We start from the raw sequence: 24,016 nt of genomic DNA, 5'->3' as shown, positions 1-24,016 counted from the left end.
ATAAGAATTTGTTCTTAACGGACTTGCCCAGTTAAACAGGTAAAAGGTGAAATCAAATTTAAAACAATTTTTTAAAACTCACCAAGGGCTTGAATAAATTGTGTTACTACTTGGCTGTTCGACATGACTGCAAAAATCACCTTGCGTAATAACTAATTAATATTATTTGTAGATGAGTCAGTCAGTCACAATTTACCCAGAATGCATCAAATATTTGACGTTCTTGACCCGTTGGGTCCCCAGAACCAGGAATTTGAGTAAATTGTCCATTTGGGTAAATTGTAACTTCCCAGAACCAGGGTTGAGGAACTCTGGGCTGGCTGGAGTGTCATTATCTCTCGTGCCTCATACTACACTTCACCAAGCAGCATTCCGGGTATGTGTAAATGTACTTGGCGAATAAAAGTAATTCTGACAGTTTTCATACCCACCTGAGCACTTCTCCATCCCTCATCATCCTCTTGAACCGCTCGCGGTACCGCACGGCCCGCACCTCCCGTATCCTCCGCCTCCAGTTCATAAAGCGGTAATGAGGGTTGATTTCGTCCATCGTTTACCTGAGGACAGAGACATGAACCACGAGGTGCTTATCCCTTACGCTCATATCATTTTTTTACAGAGACCGCTTCATATGAATAGCAGGCTCCACTCACGGAATATGGACTCGGAGGTGGTCGGTGTGTTACTTTTTATTTATTTATAAAACACACACAAAAGTTGCCCACCTTGCCGTTAGACTACTATCTTTCAAGTGGCCGCATTCGTTTTTGTTTACACATTTCCAGTACGTCGAGCTCCATCAAAACAAATTCCGCCTAGTTCAAATGGCGCCTTCTAATGACATCATTTACTTTCTAGAAAATATACGGTTCCGGGTAAACTTCGAGCTCTTGCATCAGCAATCTAAATAAACTACTCTTTATTGTAGCTGTTTAATTAATATTATGGGTAGACTGGATGACAGGGGAAAGAATATTTCCATGGTGCTAAGTTCTGACATGTAGTGGGCATGTTGGTAGTTTACTGATCATCAAAATTGACTAGGCTCTTGACCATGAACATTTGTATTAGCCTATACTGTGTGTGGTATGGAGGATGATTTTTTAAATTTTACCTTTATTTAACTAGGCAAGTCAGTTAAGAACAGAATCTTATTTTCAATGACTGCCTAGGAACAGTGGGTTAACTGCCTGTTCAGGGGCAGAATGACAAATTTGTACCTTGTCAGCTCAAGGGTTTGAACTTGCAACCTTCCGGTTACTAGTCCAACACTCTAACCACTAGGCTACCCTGTCGCCCCATGAGTGAGTTAGAGAGGCCTACAGGGAGGAGGTGAGGGCCCTCGGAGTGTGGTGTCAGGAAAATAACCTCACACTCAACGTCAACAAAACTAAGGAGATGATTGTGGACTTCAGGAAACAGCAGAGGGAACACCCCCCTATCCACATCAATGGAACAGTAGTGGTGAGTGTAGCAAGTTTTAAGTTCCTCGGCATACACATCACAGACAAACTGAATTGGTCCACTCACACAGACAGCATCGTGAAGAAGGCGCAGCAGCGCCTCTTCAACCTCAGGAGGCTGAAAAAATTTGGCTTGTCACCAAAAGCACTCACAAACTTCTACAGATGCACAATCGAGAGCATCCTGGCGGGCTGTATCACCGCCTGGTACGGCAACTGCTCCGCCCTCAACCGTAAGGCTCTCCAGAGGGTAGTGAGGTCTGCACAACGCATCACCGGGGGCAAACTACCTGCCCTCCAGGACACCTACACCACCCGATGTTACAGGAAGGCCATAAAGATCATCAAGGACATCAACCACCCGAGCCACTGCCTGTTCACCCCGCTATCATCCAGAAGGCGAGGTCAGTACAAGTGCATCAAAGCTGGGACCGAGAGACTGAAAAACAGCTTCTATCTCAAGGCCATCAGACTGTTAAACAGCCACCACTAACATTGAGTGGCTGCTGCCAACACACTGACACTGACTCAACTCCAGCCACTTTAATAATGGGAATTGATGGGAAATTATGTAAATATATCACTAGCCACTTTAAACAATGCTACCTTATATAATGTTACTTACCCTACATTATTCATCTCATATGCATACGTATATACTGTACTCTATATCATCGACTGCATCCTTAAGTAATACATGTATCACTAGCCACTTTAACTATGCCACTTTGTTTACATACTCATCTCATATGTATATACTGTACTCGATACCATCTACTGTATCTTGCCTATGCTGCTCTGTACCATCACTCATTCATATATCCTTATGTACATATTCTTTATCCCCTTACACTGTGTATAAGACAGTAGTTTAGGAATTGTTAGTTAGATTACTTGTTGGTTATTACTGCATTGTCGGAACTAGAAGCACAAGCATTTCGCTACACTCGCATTAACATCTGCTAACCATGTGTATGTGACAAATAAAATTTGATTTGATTTGAGAGAATTTGAGGTGACAGTAAAATAATAAATGACTAATTATGGGACAGAGGCATGTGTAAGGAGAAATTCTGAGTTCTGTGGGGGGTACTTCTAGTTAGGTGTGGAAAGGGAGGGTTTCCATAGGTAAAATCATTCATAGATTCTGGCACATTGCTTGGAACATTTTCGATTGTGAGATGTGTGAACCAAATAGAGTTCATTTGGTGAACTGCCAGCAAATTGTTCTTGTCTTTACATATTTGTTGCCAGATTGGCTTTAGCATCAAACAGCACTCTTTTAAAAAAATTATTTTTTTTTTAAAAGTCATTTATTTAGAGGTGGTCTTCCCACTCAAAGTCATTCACTAGTCCATTATCATGACACACACAGAGGATTGTGTTTCCTGTGATGGAAGAAATAATCATGTGTGCGACTCCATGCCGGCGTAGGCTTTCTGGTACTTTGAAGGATATCACCAATTTTATACCCCAAAATTGGCATTATAGGTCATTAACTAATCACAGAACTCCATTAGGATTGCACATTCAGCAAATCACCAGCAGAAGGAGTTCCTTTTGAATCAATTTCCATTCACTGTTGGTGGTGCTCATAAAATTGATCATACTTTTAGAAATAGCAGAGAACACACTCTGGAAGTTTAATGTACTTGTAGAGTATATTGTTCTAACAATGTGTCATAAAATGAACAAAATCTAAATCTTTAACATGATTACTGTTGGAAAATGTCCAGATTAATTACCAGGCTTCTTCATCCTACAAAGCACAGATTACAAGGGTTATTCTCAGTTTCTATAGGCCTACACAGAAGGTGACACTCAAACCCACAAATATGTTTTCTATAAAGTAATGTTCTCTTGTCCCACCTTGTCATTTGAATAAAACACATACATCAAATGTATTACTGGTGGGAAAACAACCATGCTGAATATGAAACAGGAAAAGTAGGACATTCATGATGGTGTTAGGTAGGGCTAACCCTATTTCACCAGCTGGCCCTGGAAAAGGAGAGGCGTGTCAGAGACAAGGGGAAGTGGGGGTGTGCTCAGCAATTTGAAAATGAGAGGGGAGACTAATATTTCTCTCTCCCGCTTTCCTTCCCCCACCCTCTCTCTCTCTCTCTCTCTACCTTTTGGCTCTTTAAAAGCTGCTGTCTCTGGTGTCTGTCTGCTTCATTATCGCTCTGTCATAGCTGGATGGGATTCCTATCCACTCTGCCTTGCATCTCCCAACCCAGAACTGGAACTGAGCTGAATAAGAACAAACCTCAGACAACAGCCTACCTGGCATTGAAACAAATAGGAACCTCCTGGACTATTACTTACTTGTTGTTGTTTGACAACGTGTATCTTGCGGGAAACATGCTTCTGTACCCTGACCTTCTGGCCCTACTGCTCCTCCAGCTTGCGCTCTCCAGCCCATGGACACTAGCCTCCCGGCTGCCTCCTCTCAGTGGAGGGAATCCCTTCAGTAAGGGCTCCCAGGTGGCTAGGGCCCCCACACAGAGGCAGCAGTCTGGAGAGCTCAGCACCACCGTCCTGGCCCTGGGGGAGCCCTGTGGGGTCTACACTCTGAGCTGTTCCCGTGGACTCCGCTGCACCCCACCACTGGGGTACCCCAGCCCCCTCCAGGCCCTGCTGCAGGGCAGGGGAGTCTGCAGCAATGCCAGTGGGCCCAGCCCTTCTGAGAGGCCCCAGCCCACAGGTAAGCACCTACTACAGCAGAGAGGGAGACACCACTTAGTTACATGTATCTGATGGGGTGGAGGAGGGGTTATGTAAACTAAAAGCAATGGTAAATTTAGCCTCTGCAGACAGTTCACACTACCTAGTTATAGCCTGTAATACTACAGCCCAGTTTTTCCTGCTCAGGACATGGACATGACACATCACTGTATATTTTAGACAAATAAAGATGTAGATGTCGTGCTGATGACTTCGTTGTGACAGGACAGGTCCCGATTGTGAGATTGTATTGGACTGTGGAAGTAGAACATTAGTGAATCAGAAGTAAGCTTCAGAGAAGTACATCTGGGATGTAATGGATCACACAATTGACAGTAGTTTACATTGTGGAGGCAGGACCAAGTCTTAGTATGACGACTCCAAACTCAGTCATAAGACTTAAAATGTATTTAAAATAGATCTGTTCAGACTCCACAAGAAATTCATTTGTTTTGGGTATGGGATATTATCATTCACTTAAATAATAAAACATTACATGATGTTAACCTCAAATCAGCAGCAGCTTGTACTTTAACTCTACAACAGGGCTCTCCAACCCTGTTCCTGGAAAGCTACTCTCCTGTACGTTTTCAATCCAACCTCAGTTGTAACTCCACTAATTCAGGATGGTAGCTCTCCAAGAACAGGTTTGGAGAGCCCTGCTCTACAACCTGTTGTGCCAATCTGTGAACATGATATGCAACTCTAGCTACTGGTTTGTCTCTGTCACTGCATTCATCTCAGTAATCAATCCATTACTGTGGTAATGTAATCCATCACTATGCTAAAGCTGCTGTCATGTATTTTTCCAGCCACACACCCAACACCCAGTGAAGACCTGGAGAAGGTAAAATCCCTTGTATTTACTTACAGATTTGTGTTGAGCAATATAATTGAACAACAAGAGAACAAGCAATGTGGTAGTGTTTAAAAATTATAATAATAATGAAACTCTTTCTCTCTTCTCTCTAGGCTCCATGCCGTAGGCTGCTTAACACTGTACTTAAAGGTCTGCAGCCCCTGGTCTTCCAGTCGGACTGTGCTGATATATATATGCCCAACTGTGACAAGCATGGTTTCTTCAGAAAGAAGCAGGTAGGCTTATAAGCAAACGGTATTTGTAGCAGAGGTGGTTCACCGAATCATGCTTGCTTGCATGATGAGTATAATATTGCCGAAACAGGAGCTCAGTGGGCAAACTCAGTGAGCCCAGCTTTGAGTTGTAAGCTGGGCTCGATAGACTATGACTTTGCCTGGTCAGTAACGTGTGTGTGTGTGTGTGTGTGTGTGTGTGTCCTATACAACAATTCACATCTCAAATATGCTTTATCACTGTGTGTGCCCTCTGGCAGTGTCGGTCGTCTCGGGGCATGCATCGCGGCCACTGCTGGTGTGTGGACAAGAGTGGTATACCAACCCCATCACACACAAGCCCAGAGGGCACCCTGATCTGTGACAACGCATGAAAGGGCACTGTCCAGCCCACCCTATCCTGCAGTCTGGAATATGGGCCATAGGGTGAGGATCGAGATGAAGAAAAGTAGAGCAAGATGAGAATAAAAGAGAGGGATAGAAAAGGAGGAAAAGCGAGGGATGGAGGAGGAAGCACTTCCCAAAGTGCTTTACACTAAATGGCTGATACAAGCCAAAGTTTGCGTACCACATGGCACCCTATTCCCTAAGTAGTGCACTATGTAGGGAATAAGGTGCCATTTGGGACACACACAAATTCACCAACAACACTACTACCTACTAGGGTTGGGCTAAATTCGAATTGAAGGCAGTCAATTCAGGAAATGATTTAATTTAAAATACATACATTTACATCTTTTTTTACATAAATAACTTCTACTTTTCAGTTTGAAAATAAATTCACTTTTTTTTAGATTATTCAATTGTAATTTTAGTTTACTTCCTGGATTGACTGCCTTAAATTCTAATTGAGCCCAACCATGCTACCTACAAGCACAATCCTTCCAATTCCATTTCTCATGGTCATTCTCTTTATCCATCCTGTTAGTTTGGTCTCACAGCACCCTCTAGTGATGAGTTATGATGCAATACAGACCAGAAACATGATTTACCAAGTACATTTGTGAGTGTGGACTAGATGGGTATGGAATTGCTATGCACTTTGTTATCATTTCAAAATCTGTTCTCTGTGCTATGACACAGAGTTGTGAGTTAATTTTAGAATCTAACTCAAAGTTGGTAGGCCTGTAGTAAACTACATACCCAATTCCATTTACCCTCTTTTTTCCTGGTCTAGTGATGAGGCTTGTCTCTGACAATGTATCCACTGTCTCTCTTATAACTCTGAAACTATGCTCTTAAATCTGACATTATTCTGATGTTTAAACTCCAGGGTTAAGCACTACTAGAGCACCTCCAACCTTTTTACTGACATTGCAGCAGACAAATTTTAATACTATAAGATAGTCTTTTGTAAACATACAGTACCGGTCAAATGTTTGGACACACCTACTCATTCCAGGGTTTTTCTTTATTTTTACTATTTTCTACATTGTAGAATAATAGTGAAGACATGAAGACAGCACTATGAAATAACACATATGGAATCATGTAGTAAACAAAAAAGTGTTAAACAAATAAAAATATATTTTTTATTTGAGATTCTTGGTGACAGCTTTGCACACTCTTGGCATTATCTCAACCAGCTTCATGAAGTAGTTACCTGGAATGCATTCCAATTAACAGGTGTGCCTTGTTAAAAGTTAAATAGTGGAATTTCTTTCCTTCTTAATGCGTTTGTGCCAATCCGTTGTGTTGTGACAAGGTAGGGATGGTATACAGAAGATAGCCCTATTTGGTAAAAGACTGAGTCCATATTATGGCAAGAACAGCTCAAATAAGCAAAGAGAAACGACAGTCCATTATTACTTTAAGACATGAAAGTCAGTTAATCTGGAAAATGTCAAGAACTTTGAAAGCTTCTTCAAATGCAGTCGCAAAAACCATCAAGCGCTATGATGAAATTAGTTCTCTCAAGATAAATTCATGAGAGTTAACTGCACCTCAGATTGCAGCCAAAATAAATGCTTCACAAGAATTCAAGTAACAGACACATCCCAACATGAACTGTTCAGAGGAGACTGCACGAACTAGGACTTCATGGTCGGATTGCTGCAAAGAAACCACTATTAAAGGACACCAATAAGTTAAAAAAAGACTTGCTTGGGCCAAGAAACACGAGCAGTGGACATTAGACTGGTGAAAATCTGTCCTTTGGTCTGATGAGTCCAAATGTTTTGATTGTTGGTTCCAACCACCATGTCTTTGTGAGACTCAGAGTAAGTGAACGGATGATCTCCGCATTTTTTTTATATTTTTTTTATTTTACTTTATTTAACTAGGCAAGTCAGTTAAGAACAAATTCTTATTTTCAATGACGGCCTGTGTGGTTCCCACCGTGAAGCATGGAGGAAGAGGGGTGATGGTGTGAGGGTGCTTTGCTGGTGACACTGTCTGTGATTTAGAATTCATGGCACACTTAACCAGCATGGCTACCAGCATTCTGCAGCAATACACCATCCCATCTGGTTTACGCTTACTGGGTCTATCATTTGTTTTCAACAGGACAATGACCCAATACACCCCCAGGCTGTGTAAGGGCTATTTGACCAAGAAGGAGAGTGATGTAGTGCTGCATCAGATGACCTGGCCTCCATCTCAACCCAATTGAGATCGTTTGGGATGAGTTGGACCGCAGAGTGAAGGAAAAAGCAGCCAACAAGTGCTCAGCATATATGGGAACTCCTTCAAGACTGTTGGAAAAGCATTCCAGGTGAAGCTGGTTGAGAGAATGCTAAGAGTGTGCAAAGCTGTCATCAAGGCAAAGGGTGGCTACTTTGAAGAATCTAAAATATTTTTTTGATTGGTTTAGCACTTTTCTGGTTACTACATGATTCCATATGTGTTATTTCATAGTATTGATGTCTTCAATATTATTATTTAGAATAGTAAAATAAAGAAAAACCCTTGAATGAGTAGGTGTGTCCAAACTTTTGACTGGTACTGTCTATACATTAAAAGCTGATGTATTATTTAATTCACAGTATGTATTTTTTTAATAATAATTTTACATTTTATTTAAGGTTTTTGTTTTTGTATTGGGCATGACAAAACTTGTACTGTACCCACTGAACATGATTTTATTGTATGTAATTATTTATGTTGACCATTTTTAATACATAAGTAAATGTGATATTTTATCATTGAAAGTCTCCGAGTGGAAGCACACTAAAAGCAAACTGATGTTGATGGGTAAATATGCAAGTCTCAGGTGTCTGCTGAAGATGACCTGCTTTATAATATAAGTTTGAGAGGTTCCATGTGAGCCTCATAACTGCATTTGGTCTACAGTTCAACAAAAACCTGTCTGTGACTGAAAATAACCTTGCTATGGTTGTAGTGGCTGGGCTGTGTGCCCTTAATCCAGAAATATTTCTCATATGACCAAACTCTCAGAGTTGGTTCTCAGAGTTGGTATGCTCTTCAAAGTTTTTTTTTAAAAGGGAAAAACATGTACCATCCAAAAACACAATCTGGGACTTATAAAGACACAGAATACACAGGTTCTCCAAACAACAGACAGGAATAATAAATCCATTAGTTGTCATGTACAACTTTATATACAGATGGACACAGTATACACATACACACAAACAAAGACTGTTTTGTTCCATTTCCACAAATTGAATTAGGAAGGACGATCTGAACTCATTTACAGTGCATTCAGAAAGTATTCAGACCCTTTGACTTTTTTCACATTTTGTTTGGTTACAGCCTTATTCTAAAATTGATTAAGTCACTTTTCCCCTCATCACTCTACACACAATTACCCATAATGACAAAGCAAAAACAGGTTTGTAGAAATTTTTGCAAAACAGGATGCACCTGAGCTCAATTTTGAGTCTCATAGCAAAGGGTCTGAATACTTATGTAAATGTGATATTTACGTTTATTTTATTTTATACATTTGCATAAAATAATCGAAAAACCTGTTTTCGCTTTGACATTATGGGGTATTGTGTGTAGATTGATGAGGAAAAAATGATTTAATGCATTTTAGAATAAGGCTGTAACATAACAAAATGTGGAAAAAGTTAAGGGGTCAGAATACCTTCCGAATGCACTGTAACTCTACTCCATTTGTCCAGAATAAGGTTAAAATTGCAATTAAATTGCAATACAAATTTGAATCTTAGAGAAGTGGGAACATGTACAGTCTCATTGGTGTAATTTAAGTCCTATTCTGGCCTTTAAGATAATAATATATCCTAGGTCGGCAACAATATGGAACAATTGATAGTAATATACAAATCTAAGGGAATTTAATGAGATGTTAATTGTTTTGCTGCACTTGTTGTGGGCGGAGCGCTAGGGCATAAATTATCGCACACCTGTTGTACTAGGCTGGACACAAGACACTGGGCAAATGATGCCAGATGTTGGCAAGTTTTTTTTATGTCATCTGAGGTTGTTTTTCTATTGGGTCAACAGAGTCAAACACTTAAATAAGAAGGCAAAGGGAGTGCAGCAAACCGGTGCACCAAGGTGAATAAATGTAAACAAAATAGTGTTGCAACCCATTCAGATTATTGTTTACTTAAACAGTGCAATGACTTCTCCGGGTGCCAACTCAAGCCCTTTGAGTATCCTGGCTCCCAAAACGAAGACAAAGAAGAAACATTTTGTACAGCAGAAAGTGGAGGTGTTCCAATCCAGGGACCCTGTTCTAAGTGTCCTTATGTGGGGAGTCAATCACTCGGTACGTCGATGAAATTCATGTTTTTGTTGATATTATTATTGTGTGTGTGTGTGTTCTAACAGTGTCCACTGTCTGCGGATTAATGACCTGGTCCAGGTGCCTGTCCATGTCATGCTTCTTCCTGATGACTTCAAAGCCAATACCAAAATCAAAGTCAACAGCCATCTCTTCAACAAGTACTGTAGCCTACTCACTGCATTCAATGTTTGTCAAAGAGTAACTCTCAAGTGGAGAGTAAGTTAATCATCATGTAATCTAATTATAAATTCCCTACTTGACTCGTTCTGTTTTATTCAAACCTGTTGTATCTCCCCACAAACCAATTTGCTACTGATTGAATATTAAAAGATAGGTTTATCTTTGTACAGTTGAAGTCGTAAGTTTACATACACCTTAGCCAAATACATTTAAACTCAGTTTTTCACAATTCCTGACATTTAATCCTAGTAACAATTCCCTGTTTTAGGTAATTTAGGATTATCACTTTATTTTAAGAATGTGAAATGTCAGAATAATAGTAGAGAGAATGATTTATTTCAGCTTTTATTTCTTTCATCACATTCCCAGTGGGTCAGAAGTTTACATACTCAATTCTTCCTTGCTGAGCGGCATTTCAGGTTATATCGATATAGGACTCGTTTTACTGTTGATATAGATACTTTTGTACCGGTTTCCTCCAGAATCTTCACAAGTTCCTTTGCTGTGTTTCTGGGATTGATTTGCACTTTTCGCACCACAGTACGTTCATCTCTAGGAGACAGAATGCGTCTCTTTCCTGAGCGGTATGACGGCTGTGTGTTCCCATGGTGTTTATAGTTGTGTACTATTGTGTGTACAGATGAACGTAGTACCTTCAGGCGTTTGTAAATTGCTCCCAAGGATGAACCAGACTTGTGGAGGTCAACAATTTTTTTCTGAGGTCTTGGCTGATTTCTTTTGATTTTCCCATAATATCAAGCAAAGAGACACTAAGTTTGAAAGTAGGTCTTGAAATACATCCACAGGTACACCTTCAATTGACTCAAATTATGTCAATTAGCCTGTCAGAAGCTTCTAAAGCCATGACATCATTTTCTGGAATATTCCAAGCTGTTGAAAGGCACAGTCAACTTAGTGTATGTAAACTTCTAACAAACTGGAATTGTGATACAGTGAATTATAAGTGAAATAATCTGTCTGTAAACAATTGTTGGAAAAATGAGTTGTGTCATGTCCAAAGTAGATGTCCTAACCGAGTTGCCAAAACTATAGGTTGTTAACAAGAAATTTGTGGAGTGGTTGAAAAACGAGTTTTAATGACTCCAACCTAAGTGTATGTAAAGTTCCGACTTCAACTGTACACATGGGGACGGGACAAGACAAATAGACATCCGACTGCTACACCATCTTGTAAATCAAGATGCCGTTATTGCACAAGATGAATATCACCAGGTCTGAATATCACCAGGTAACAACACTGAGTCTGCTTCTCATCTGGCACCCTTTTCCCTTTAGTGCACAACTGTGCCACCGTGAGATTGCATAGCTGGTTCTGGAGACTGGAGAGCTGCAGGATGTTTAAGCTTTTGTTTGAACTAAGCAGTAATACAGCGGATTCAATCTATGATACCTTGATTATTTCAAGCAAGTGTGTTATTGCTTAAGTGGAACAAAAGCCTGCACATCCTGTACAGTAGTTGACAAGAAATCTCATAAAGATGCAGGATCACACTTAAATGAAATGACAGCATGCACCCCCCCTCCCCCCAGCACATAGTGATGTGTCACGGCAGCAAGCTGCTGCCTCAGTTCCTGGCCATGTACCGAGTGACTGTGGAGAGTGAGGACACCTACCTCATTGTTATGAGAAACATGTTCAGCTGCAGACTTGACGTCCACAGAAAGTACAACCTCAAGGTATCAATCAATCGATCAATTTCATTATTTTATAAAGCCCCTTTTACATCAGTAGTTGTTACAGAGACCTATACACTCGCTCTTTGTTGTCACAAAGTCCTATACACACGCTCTGACCAATCATGTTTAGGTTGTTTTGAGTGCAACCACATTTGTTTTTTGTTTTTTCAACTCTAACTTAACATTTTCTAGGATGTTTAAAGCTGTTGATATGAGGTCTGATAGTGGTTTGGACTCAGGATAAAGTTTGTCTACTTAAAATAATGTGGTTATATTGTGATTATGCTCTCACACTAGAGAGAACTCTAGTGTCCTTACCCATTCTGTCCACAGTTGTTTTGCTCAGTTCCACCATAGATGGAATTACTGGCAGGTTTGTTGAAAATAGAGTCAGATTGTTTGAAGTTGTTTTGAGCCGTTGCTAACAGAATCGGTTCTTTTGTCAGGGGTCCCTGGTGTCCCGTGAAGCGAGTTTCAAAGAGAAGGTAAGATCAGAGAAAAATCTCAAAATTATTTATTTATTTTCAATAGTTAGTTGTGAGATTTTTCACTTTTAGTACATCAACTTACATTTCAGACAACTTGCCACCCTGCCTGTTACTTGAGCTTGAATGACTATAGTCTTTGATACAATGAGATAATAAAAAGCTGGCACCATGCACAGTGCCTTCAGAAAGTATTCACACCCCTTGACTTTTTCCACATTTTGTTCTGTTACAGCCTGCATTTAAAATGGATTAATTTTAGATTTTATGTCATTAACCTACACACAATACCACATAATGTCAAAGTGGATTTATGTTTAGACATTTTTACACATTCATTAAAAATGAAAAGCTGAAATGTCTTGAGTCAAGTATTCAACCCCTATGTTATGACAATCCTAAATAAGTAAAAATGTGCTTAACAAGTCACATAATAAGTTGCATGGTCTGTGTGAAATAGTGTTTAAAATCATTTTTTAATGACTACTTCATCATCTGAAAGGTCCCTCAGTCGAGCAGTGAATTTCAAGCACAGATTCAACCACGAAGACGAGGGAAGTTTTCCATTGCCTCGCAAAGAAGGGCACCTATTGGTAGATGAGTAAAACCAAAAAATAAAGCAGACATTGCATACCCCTTTTAGCATGGTGAAGTTATTGATTACATTTTGGTTGGTGTATCAATAGAATCAGTCACTACAAAGATACACGCATCCTTCCAACTCAGTTGCTGGAGAGGAAGGGAACCGCTCAAGGATTTCACCAGGAAACCAATGGTTACTTTAAAACAGTTACAGAGTTCAATGACTTCGATAGGAGAAAACTGAGGATGGATCAATAACATTGTAGTTTCACAATAGTAACCTAAATGACAAAGTAAAAAGAAGGAAGCCTGTACAGAATAAAAACATCCCAAAACATGTGTCCTGTTTGCAATAAGGAACTAAAGTAAAACTGAAAAAAATGTGGCAAAGAAATTAACTTTGTCTTGAATACGAAGTGTTATGTTTTGGGCAAGTCTGACACTTCACTGAATACCACTCTTCATATTTTCAAGCACTATAAATACACAAGATGAGACCCAAATGCAAACAGGTGGCAGATGGTAGAACTCCAATATATATTTGACCTTGTTTTAGGTTATTGTCCTGCTGAAAGGTGATTGTCATTTAAATTGGTTCCCTTGTTCACTTGCTCCCTCTCCCCTCTCTTTCATCATGTTGTCAGATTAGAGTTGCCAACGTGCAAAGATGTTGACTTCAGGAATAACATGCAGAAGGTTTATGTGAGTGAGGAGAAGGAGGGGATAATGGACAAGCTCAGAGACGTGGAGGTGAGGGTCAGAGACAGGGCACAGCATCAGTAGCACAGCAGCACATTATGCATAACCACTGATGATGTAAAAATGACTTTACATTTGATTGAATTATTGATTGATCTATTGTTTTCAAGATGTCTTCCCTATCTGAACATTTTTAATTTATCGTTGTTGGTTTATCAGTATCTGTACATGTTTTGTGTGATTCCTAGTCTGGAGCAGAAATCTCCACCATTCACCCTGAGCAGTACACCAAGAGGTTCCATGAGTTCATTGCTGAGATCTTTGCGTAGCCCATCAGAACACTGCTATAGAACTGTAGATGGCTCAATATGAAAACACTCCTTATTTACTACCTTGTTGTTACAATTCCTTAACTGACAAGTACTTTCGTATAGAGATAAATATACCGTTTATAAAAGAGCCATTTATTTAATTGTATCCATCAATAAGTTTAAAAAGACTCTTAGTACTAACTTTGTCACCTGTGGAACACAGAAACATGATCATCAGGTGCCTCGAGTTCTGGAATTTTGGAGACCAATCAGTCCCATTCTCTGTTGAAGTCTGACAACAGGGTGTGTTTTAATGGCTTCTATGATGATGGCAAGGGAGAGAGCATTGTCTTTATGGCATGCTCTTCCAGCTGATTCTCCGACCAGATGGAGGCACAAAAGGACAGAGTGGCTATTTTATGGACACACACTGGACTGGTATTTTAGAAAGACTGATTGATTTAAAGTCCTACTTCACTTGGACTTCCTTGCTTAAATCAAAACATATGGTGAAGAAATGCCTCCCCTCCAAAAAAATTTAATCCCTGATGTATCTTAATATTTTTTTCGCAAATGTATTCAATGTTTGTTAAATCTATGTTTTAGTTGATATCTATTAAATTGTCTGTGTAACATTTTCAGAAGTTGTGGCTCTATCTCATAAATTCAGATTTCCTTGTAGACCTACAGTAAAAGTTACAGTAATTCCAAAGTTCTCTAGAGGGAAATAAGTGTCCTGACCATCTTAAAGGGATGTCATGAACATGTTAATGCCTTCCAGCAAACCACCACATCCCACACAGCAGGCAGTCACAGTGCAATCTGATTAACTGAAAATATAACATTCTGAGAACCATGTGTTTCTTAGAGCTTGGTGAGAGCGTGGTTGACTTATGATTATTTTATTCTGGGAATAGTGCAATATACCCAGCTAGCAAAAAACATTGAGAACCATGTGTCTCTTTGGTGGGAATTTCAGTACTTAAACATAATGTTTCCTACAGGTTTCCGCATGGTTCTATTTAATGTAATGTTTTCAAATTGTTCAGAGAACGTTAAGAAACAACATTCTTCTGTGCAAATGTCAGTACTTCAGCATAATGTTTTCTACAGGTTTCCTCATGGTTCTATTTGTTTGTCCCCAATGTTTGTACCCTGTTTTGTGCTGCTACCATGTTGTGCTGCTACCATATTGTTATCATGTTGTCACTGCACTAGGGCTCTCACCTACTCCCTGTAGGCTGTCTCATCGTTGTTGGTAATCAGGCTTACCACTGTTGGGTCGTCAGCAAACTTGCAGTCATGGGTGAGCACGGAGTACAGAGGGGACTGAGCAAGTACCCCGTGGGGCCCCCGTGTTGAGGATCAGATCGGCGGAGGTGCTGTTACCTACCTTCACCACCTGGGGTTGGCCTGTCAGGAAGTCCAGGACTCAGTTGCACAGGGTGGAGTTCACACTCAGGGCCCTGAGCTTTTGATGAACAAAAGATGAACAAAATAAGTAGGTATGGGGAACAATGGCAATTGCTGAGTGGACACAGAGAGGTACACAGTTGTTGTAAAAGGCACTATTTTCTAAGAAATAGCCTGAAACAAATCCAAGACATATATGATCTATGTCTGTGTGACCTGAGAGAGATATGGAATGGGAAGAAAATGAACTGTGCTCCTTTGTCACGTTCGGCGTAAAGAGGAGACCAAGGCGCAGTGTGATATGATTACATGTTATATATTTTAATAAAGACGGACACTAAACAAACTACAAAAACAACAAAATGAACGTGACGCTATACTATAAATGTGCATACACAGGCAACAAGACATAGACAATAACCCACAAAATACCCAAAGCAAATGGCTGCCTAAATATGGTTCCCAATCAGAGGCAACGATAAACACCTGCCTCTAATTGAGAACCAATCTAGGCAACCATAGACATATATAAACACCTAGATGATAAACAACCCCATTAACCTACAAAACCCCTAGACAGTACAAAAACACATACATCACCCATGTCACACCCTGACCTAACCAAAACAATAAAGAAAACAAAGAATACTCTGTCTATCATTTTGCAAGCTTTACTGTAACTTTAATGCATTCTGTAAAACTGACACAATTTAGTGGATATCAATGTTCAAACATACCACCCACCACTGCGACCTGTATGCTCTAGTCGGCTGGTCCTCGCTACTTATTCGTCACCAGACCCACTGGCTCCAGGTCATCTACAAGTCCATGCTAGGTAAAGTTCCGCCTTATCTCAGTTCACTGGTCACGATTACAACACCCACCCGTAGCACGCGCTCCAGCAGCTGTATCTCACTGATCATCCCTAAAGCCAACACCTCATTTGGCCGCCTTTCATCTGCTATCTGAGCAGCTAACCGATCGCTGCAGCTGTACATAGTCTATTGGTAAATAGCCCACCCAATTTTACCTACCTCATCCCCATACTGTTTCTATTTATTTACTTTTCTGCTCTTTTGCACACCAATATCTCTACCTGTACATTACCATCTGATCATTTATCACTCCAGTGTTAATCTACAAAATTGTAATTATTCGCCTACCTCCTCATGCTTTTTGCACACAATGTATATAGACTCTGTTTTTCTACTGTGTTATTGACTTGTTAATTGTTTACTCCATGTGTAACTCTGTGTTGTCTGTTCACACTGCTATGCTTTATCTTGGCCAGGTCGCAGTTGCAAATGAGAACTTGTTCTCAACTAGCCTACCTGGTTAAATAAAGGTGAAATAAAAATAAATTAAAAAGTGGCAACAATATTTCAGGGGTTATAGAAGACAGCAGTATTTGGGTATGGCAAAATCTCAAATAGCCTAACGTGTTAGTGCTTTCAGAAAGTATTCATACCCCTTGACTTTGTCACGGCTTTCGTTGTGGGAAGGTGGAGCGGACCAAAATGCAGCGTAGTTGTTATTCATTTTATTTAAATAAAGACCTATACACTAACGAAAGCCTGAAAACAGCCCTGTCTGGTGCAAAACACAGAGACAGGAACAATCACCCACAAACACACAGTGAAACCCAGGCTACCTAAATATGGTTCCCAATCAGAGACAATGACTAACACCTGCCCCTGATTGAGAACCATATCAGGCCAAACACAGAAATAGACAAATAAGACATCCAACATAGAATGCCCACTCAGATCACACCCTGACCAACCAAAACATAGAAACATACAAAGTAAACTATGGCCAGGGCGTGACAGACTTATTCCATATTTTGTTTTGTTACAGCCTGAATTCAAAATGGATTAAATATATATCACCTATCTACACACAACACCCCATAAAGAAATGCTTGCTAATTTATTGAAAATGAAATACAGAATTATCTCATTTACATAAGTATTCACACACCTGAATCAATACATGTTAGAACCACCTTTGGCAGCCATGACTGCTGTGAGTCTTTCTGGGTCTTGAAGAGCTTTAATAATAACTTAATTTTAGCCCCTTTAGTTACATCATAATAATGAACTCAGGGAGGCTCATTTAGGTGAAATTCTTGTCTTTTTTCTTTTTGGAGGCTTCTGTCTTCTGTCTTGTGTATATCTCCCCTCTATGTTGGTCTCCTGTCCTGTCCTCTCCTCTCTTGTCTTCTCCTCTCATGCTCCAGCGTGGATACAGTATCTTGTCCTCTCATCTAACTGGTGGGTTGGGGGAGTGGGCGTGGAGTGTACTTTAACTGTGAGACTTGTGTCTGTACCAGCACAGTGGTCATTGAGGAACATACAGAGCAAGTGCACAGAGGCTGAAAGTCTGCTCTATACTCTGGGACAGTGCTCAGTAAGCCAGGGCTTTGATCTCTCTCAGCCATATGTATCCTGCTCTGCTCTCTCGCTCCTCATCTTGTCCTCTCATCGCTGCTCTCTGCTGCTCAAGGTAAGCCTCCTGATGTGGAGTCTTCTCTTCCCTTTATCAAATTGTAATTATTTCGCCTCTATGGCCTATTTATGGCCTTACCTCCCTAATCTTCTACATTTGCACACACTGTACATAGATTTTTGTTTTGTGTTACTGACTGTACGTTTGTTAATGTGTCACTCTCTGTTGTTGTTTTTGTCGCACTGCTTTGCTTTATCTTGGCCAGGTCGCAGTTGTAAATGAGAACTTGTTCTCAACTGTCCTACCTGGTTAAATAAAGGTTAAATTTAAAAAATGTAAAATCTTGCAGACATCCTAAATGGCACCCTATTCCCTACATAGGTCCTTAATTCTTACTAGAGCCCAAGCTATGGTTAAAAGTAGTGAACTATGTAGTGAATAGAGTCCAATCTTAGCTTTTCAGTCAGTAGAACAAGGACTACTGGAACAGCAACTGCACCGTCCGCAACCGTAGGGCTCTCCGGAGGGGGTTACCGGTCTGTACAATGCATCACCAGGGGCACACTGCCTGCCCTCCAGGACACCTACAGCACCCAATGTCACAGGAAGGCCATCATCAAGGACATCAACCATCCGAGCCACTGCCTGTTCACCCCGCTATCATCCAGAAGGCGAGGTCAGTACAGCTTCTATTGCAAGGCCATCAGACTGTTAAATAGCCATCACTAGCCGGCTACCACCCGGTTACTCAACCCTGCACCTTAGAGGCTGCTGCCCTATATACATAGACATGGAGTCACTGGTCACTTTAATAATGTAAACATACTGCTTTAATAATTTCATATGTATATACTGTATTCTATTCTAATGTATTTTAGTCAATGCCACTCCAGCATTGCTCGTCCTAATATTTATATATTTCTTAATTCCATTATTTTACTTTTAGATTTGTGTGTATTGTTGTGAATTGTTAGATATTACTGCACTGTTGGAGCTAGGAACACAAGCATTTCGCTAAACCCGCAATAACATCTGCTAAATATTTGTATGGGACGGCAGTGTAGCCTAGTGGTTAGAGCATTGGACTAGTAACCGAAAGGTTGCAAGTTCAAATCCCCGAGCTGACAAGGTACAAAATCTGTCGTTCTGCCCCTGAACAGGCAGTTAACCCACTGTTCCTAGGCCGTCATTGAAAATAAGAATTTGTTCTTAACTGACTTGCCTAGTAAAATAAAATAAAATAAAAATGTGACCAATAACATTTGTTTCGATTACTTATTTCTCATGCAGGCCCTTTCCGTATGGTCTGATAACTATGATATCCACAGAAATAATCTGTAACAGTCCAGTGCTCTGGTGGGTTGCGTGTCATAGAGATTCTTATGACATTGTATTAATTTCTCTGATTTATTTCAGTATTTTCTCATGGTCCTGTAATGGATGAACTACCGTTTTCCACCTACAGGTCATGAACGAGCACTAGCATAGCAACTCATCCTGGTACGAAGACAACTACACAGACCAGGACAACGCCTCGCAGCGTATGGCGCTCTTCCTGCTCTACCTGCTGCTCTTCGTGGCCGGCCTGACGCTCAACGCCCTGGTGGTGTGGGTCAACTGGCGCCTGGTCAGCAGCTGCAACTGCGTGCTCTTCTGTGTGCTCAATGTAAGCGTGTCAGACCTGCTGATTATAGTGGTGGTGCCCTTATCCATCCTGTAGGCCATGTTGGAGAACGTGTGGTTGTGGGGACACTTCTTGTGCCGCTTCACCTTCCTCGTTTGTGTCATCAACTTCTACAGCAGCTCTTTCTTCCATGGTCTACATGATGGTGGAGCACGGCCAGGCCGTGGTGCGCACTGGCCACACAAACTTGGGGCCCCAAGCAGACAGGCTCAGGGGGTTCCTCTGGGTCCTGTCCTTGGTTCTAGGCCTGCTTGATAACGCAAAGAATATATATAGGACACCACTCATTGACATGTTTTTATTGCTGCACAAACGTTTTGGGTATGAGCCCTTCTTCAGCGTGCAAGGCAATGACAATCAATGTCAACTGAACAATACCACAGAGGTGGGCATAATTATAAATTCACAGTCAGTATTGGTCCAATAAACAGATCCCAGCAAAGAGAGCTGTGGTGGTAACATGACAAACTAATAAAGATACTGTATTACACACAATGTAAATACATTATGATGTCATTACCTGCTGGATAACGCCCATGTGACACTGCTGGAGTGGGACAAGCTGGGCTGCTACATCTATCAGCACAACTTTGTGAACGGGTATGCTGCCCACACCTTTCTCTATCTGATCTTCCAGTTCCTGGGCCCGGCGGCCATCATCATGACCTTTAACATGCAAACTCTGCAGGCGGTATAGACCAGCCCTGAGGGGCTGGTTCAAGGGAAGGAGCAGGGGGAGCTGTGGCTGGTTCATCTGTACTCCCTATTGTTTGTGCTGTGCTGGTTGCCCTTCCACATTGTCTTGCCGCTGCTGCTGGTGAACTAGCTGAACCCGAGGGTGCTGAGCTACCAGACGGTGGTCCAGGCCCTGTCACTGTTCCACTGCCTGGCCAACCCCATCCTCTACAACTTCCTCAGCAGGAGTTTCTATGGCAACCTCATCATCAACTTGGCTCGCCACCTGCCAGGGGAAGAGACAAGAATTCGTCAAAGCAGGGGTAAAGGGAGGACGGCGGCCAATGAGAAGGCAAAGGAGTTGAGTGACGCCTGCACCAGCCAATCAGATGTGTAGTCTTAACCCATTGTTGCGCAGTAACAAAACTAATGTGGTGGAATTTCCCTTTGCCATGCTTAATGTCTCCCTCAATAAAGTGCATGATGGAATAAGCTAGCAGTTACTTTCTTTTCCTCTGTCACACACTTCCTGTTTCTCGTTGCTGTAATGAAGGGTCCCCCAGTGGCATAACATTTCCAGGAAGGGAATATCGTCCATGTCCTGTGTCCATAAACACTGGTGTCGAGGAATGCAGAGACTGGCTTAAGCACAGATCAAGTGAGTGGTGACTAATTCTACATTTTGTGAAGTTTGATTTGATTGTTGTAAGAATTACCTGTAAATTAATATTATAATTAGCTAATTAGTCTTTTATTCAGAATACTTTTTTTATACCACATAGTTTTTTCTCACGATGTTTCATTGTAAAATCTTAAAACCTACTGCTATAATCTCTTCAATAACACTATATTAACAAACTACTAAACATTAGCAATAAACCAGATTCAGGATATGGATATATTAAATATCCAATTACTGTTCTCCTTACTCTGAAATGTTTGGTTGGTTATGGATCACAACTTTCATGTCTTCTTCATATATGAACAAACAAGTTACTAACCTCAAAATAAATGTCATGCTGCCTGTATATACTTGTCACATTCACAAGAAAAAACAGATGACAACTTAACTGTCAATAGTTTTGGTACAGGCCAGGTTGTCACTACCTGGCTATGCTGACATCTTGCTGCTCTGAGGAATCAGGGGTATGTCCCCTAGTAGTAGTGCACTACATTGGAAATAGGGTGCTATTTGAGATGCAACCAGGATTCATTAGCAGGTTTCTGTGGCTTGGCCTGAGCTGACACTACAGAATTCTTGAATGATATCGTCTGCCTTCTCATGTCTCCTCACAATCTACAGTACATGCTTCCTCCCCATGGCCGACACTGGAAATGAGTGTTTCAGGTTCATTTACCACCACACACACACACACACACACACACACACACACACACACACACACACACACACACACACACACACACCCTTGCATAGCAAAACACTATACATGTAGAGACAGATCCATGCCTGTGTTTTGTTTAACCCTCCGAGTCAATTCATTCTAATGACAAAATACCCAGAAACATATTATGAACATTTTATTCTGTTGCTTTGTTGTATGGTGTTGTTTTCTATTTCCTTCTTTTTTTAAGCAGATAAAAGTTTCACATTAAAATATGAAATACCCCCAAATCTATAAATAAAACACCACAGGTTGGACAGTAATTGTATTGACAGCTAACTTGAATGAACCATGAATCATGTACATGAGTAGAAAAACACTGCAAATAAAAAAGAGAAGCTTACACTATTTACAGACACAAAGTCATTGGAGATTTTCATTTTCAGTTCAAAAACGACTAGCGGTATGATCACACTACAGTAGATTTGTAAGTCCCAATATCCAAGCAACATTGTCCTTGTGGTGTTATTATAATAGTCTCTAATGTGGCCACTAGCAAAACATTCTCAGCACAAGGCCAATGATTTCTCTTACTAATGATCATTTTGTACAGTTGGGATGATAATCGAGAATGACGTCTGTGACTTTTGGCTTCAAAACCCATTTTCTTTTGGAGGTGTGGCAGTTCACCAAAACATTACCAATAATTGCAATACATTCAATCAAACTGAAGGCATTTCATTTGTTTCACACTAAAACGGCGTCTGGCAGTAACACTGTTCAGCTAAAATAGGACATAGAGCAACTGCACTAGTGGGTCTCTCTCTATTCTTCGATATGACTACACAGTAAAACCATGTTTCTCATTTCTGAAACATACATTATGCACACACATTACAAGTCTCCATCTTGGAACTCAAAGTGATGTCATGGAGATACAGTCATGTGAAAAAGTAAGTACACTCCCTGGAAAGTGGTCTTTTGTTGTACATATTTGGACAGATGGATGTGTAATCTTCACTTCACCACAATTGACAGATAAATGAAACATAATTTAACAAATGAAACTGAAAGATCATACTTTGTAATAATTTATTCATCAAAAAATGTACAGAAATGCAACTCCATAGTGCGGAAAAAAACAAGTACACCCCTAGCTGCAATAGCTGGTGTTGCCCCCTTTAGATGAAATAACTTAATGTAGCCGTTTCTTGTAACTGTCTATCAGTCTCTTACATCGACAGGGAGGAGTTTCTGCCCACTCTTCTTTACAGTACTACTTCAACTGTCATGTTCGAGGGCTTTCTTGCAAAGCCCGGCCAGCTTCAACTTCCCCCACAGCATTGACAGGATGCTGTGGGGGAATTCCCTAACCCTTCATTTCTTATTTTTGAGCCATTCTGTTATAGCTTTGCTTGTGTGTTTTGGATCATTGTCCTGTTGCAAGATGCATGTTCTGTTCAGCTTCAGCTTTTTGGCATTTGGTCTCACATTCTCCTCAAGAATCATCTGGTACAATATGGAATTCGTGGTTGAATGATGGCAAGTTGGCCAGGCCCTGAGGCCCCAAACCACAATGCCACCGCCTCCATGCTTTACGGTTTGTATGAGGTTCTTCTGTTCAAAGGCAGTGTTCCGTTTTCACCAAACATGGCGTCTGGCATTGCGGCCAAACAACTCCACCTTTGACTCATCTGTCCAGAGCACATTGTTCCAGTAGTTTTGGTCTTCACCCAGATGTTGTCTGGGAAATGTCAGCCGTGTCTTCATATTTTTTGAGAGCAAAGGCTTCTTCCTTCATGACCTCCCATATAGGCCAAGTTTGTGCAGTCTCTTCCTGACTGTTAACTCATGAACTTATACATTTATTGTGGCAAGAGAGGCTTGCAGATTTGATGTTACCCTGGGGTTCTTAGAGACTTCTATGAGCATATTTTGGTCAGCTCTTGGGCTAATTTTGGTGGGACGATCAATCCTAGGTAGATTGCCAATGGTCATTTGTAGATGAGCCGTCAGACAGTGGAATGATGTACTTCAAATTGCTTGGAAATGGATTTGTATCCCCTTCCAGACTCATGGGCATCAATAATATTTATTCTGAAGGCCTCAGGTAGGTCTTTTGATCTTGGCATGATGTGTTACCACAGGTTAGGACCAAACCAGTTTCTAATCTTTATGGAATGCTGGACCCTCCCACTTTACTCTCTAATGATTCTCACCTATGTTGGTGCACTTTTTGAATGGGGCCCTTGGTGTTTTGACTCATTGTCCTGTCCAAACCACTTTTTCTGCTTTTTTTTTTGTTTCTGGAAGCCAGAATCATTTTGCTGTGATGAAACTTGGGAAGGCTGAACACATTTTCAAGTAATCCATTTTGAGCCATTTGTGTGATTTGAACCTTTTGATCATCTGTAATGGAGTTGTCAAATGTTTGTTCCAGCTTAGTTTTTGGCATTTGACTCAGAATTGGTCTGGAGAAATTTTGTGTCGGCATCA

The 24,016-nt window shown here is 40.8% G+C and overlaps 2 protein-coding genes and 1 pseudogene across 2 annotated transcripts; all 3 read left to right on the top strand.

Annotated features, from left to right (window-relative positions):
• Nucleotides 1-3,827: 3,827 nt before the first annotated feature.
• Nucleotides 3,828-5,927, top strand: LOC135541061 (insulin-like growth factor-binding protein 6). Its single transcript, XM_064967191.1, has 4 exons — nt 3,828-4,170; nt 5,003-5,037; nt 5,163-5,285; nt 5,543-5,927. The coding sequence occupies exons 1-4, from the start codon at nt 3,828-3,830 to the stop codon at nt 5,654-5,656; spliced, it is 615 nt and encodes a 204-aa protein (XP_064823263.1). The 3' UTR covers nt 5,657-5,927.
• Nucleotides 5,928-11,380: 5,453 nt separating this feature from the next.
• LOC135541549 (phosphatidylinositol 5-phosphate 4-kinase type-2 gamma-like) lies at nt 11,381-13,972 on the top strand. Its single transcript, XM_064967853.1, has 5 exons — nt 11,381-11,428; nt 11,731-11,877; nt 12,324-12,367; nt 13,592-13,694; nt 13,892-13,972. Exons 1-5 carry the CDS (start codon nt 11,381-11,383, stop codon nt 13,970-13,972), a joined length of 423 nt encoding a protein of 140 aa, XP_064823925.1.
• Nucleotides 13,973-17,807: 3,835 nt separating this feature from the next.
• LOC135541548 (G-protein coupled receptor 182-like) lies at nt 17,808-20,571 on the top strand (annotated as a pseudogene).
• The last annotated feature ends 3,445 nt before the right edge of the window (nt 20,572-24,016 follow it).

Source organism: Oncorhynchus masou, chromosome 6, assembly GCF_036934945.1.
Source record: "Oncorhynchus masou masou isolate Uvic2021 chromosome 6, UVic_Omas_1.1, whole genome shotgun sequence".
Taxonomy (NCBI): Eukaryota; Metazoa; Chordata; class Actinopteri; order Salmoniformes; family Salmonidae; genus Oncorhynchus; species Oncorhynchus masou.
This window is presented reverse-complemented; position numbering and strand designations above follow the sequence as displayed.

Coding starts and splice junctions, on each gene's coding strand:
- LOC135541061 (XM_064967191.1), top strand. CDS start 3,828: ATGCTTCTGTACCCTGACCTTCTGGCCCTACTGCTCCTCCAGCTTGCG. Junction 4,171..5,002: donor TGAGAGGCCCCAGCCCACAG/GTAAGCACCTAC, acceptor GTATTTTTCCAG/CCACACACCCAACACCCAGT. Junction 5,038..5,162: donor CCAGTGAAGACCTGGAGAAG/GTAAAATCCCTT, acceptor TCTTCTCTCTAG/GCTCCATGCCGTAGGCTGCT.
- LOC135541549 (XM_064967853.1), top strand. CDS start 11,381: ATGCCGTTATTGCACAAGATGAATATCACCAGGTCTGAATATCACCAG. Junction 12,368..13,591: donor AGTTTCAAAGAGAAGGTAAG/ATCAGAGAAAAA, acceptor TGTTGTCAGATT/AGAGTTGCCAACGTGCAAAG. Junction 13,695..13,891: donor ACAAGCTCAGAGACGTGGAG/GTGAGGGTCAGA, acceptor TGTGATTCCTAG/TCTGGAGCAGAAATCTCCAC.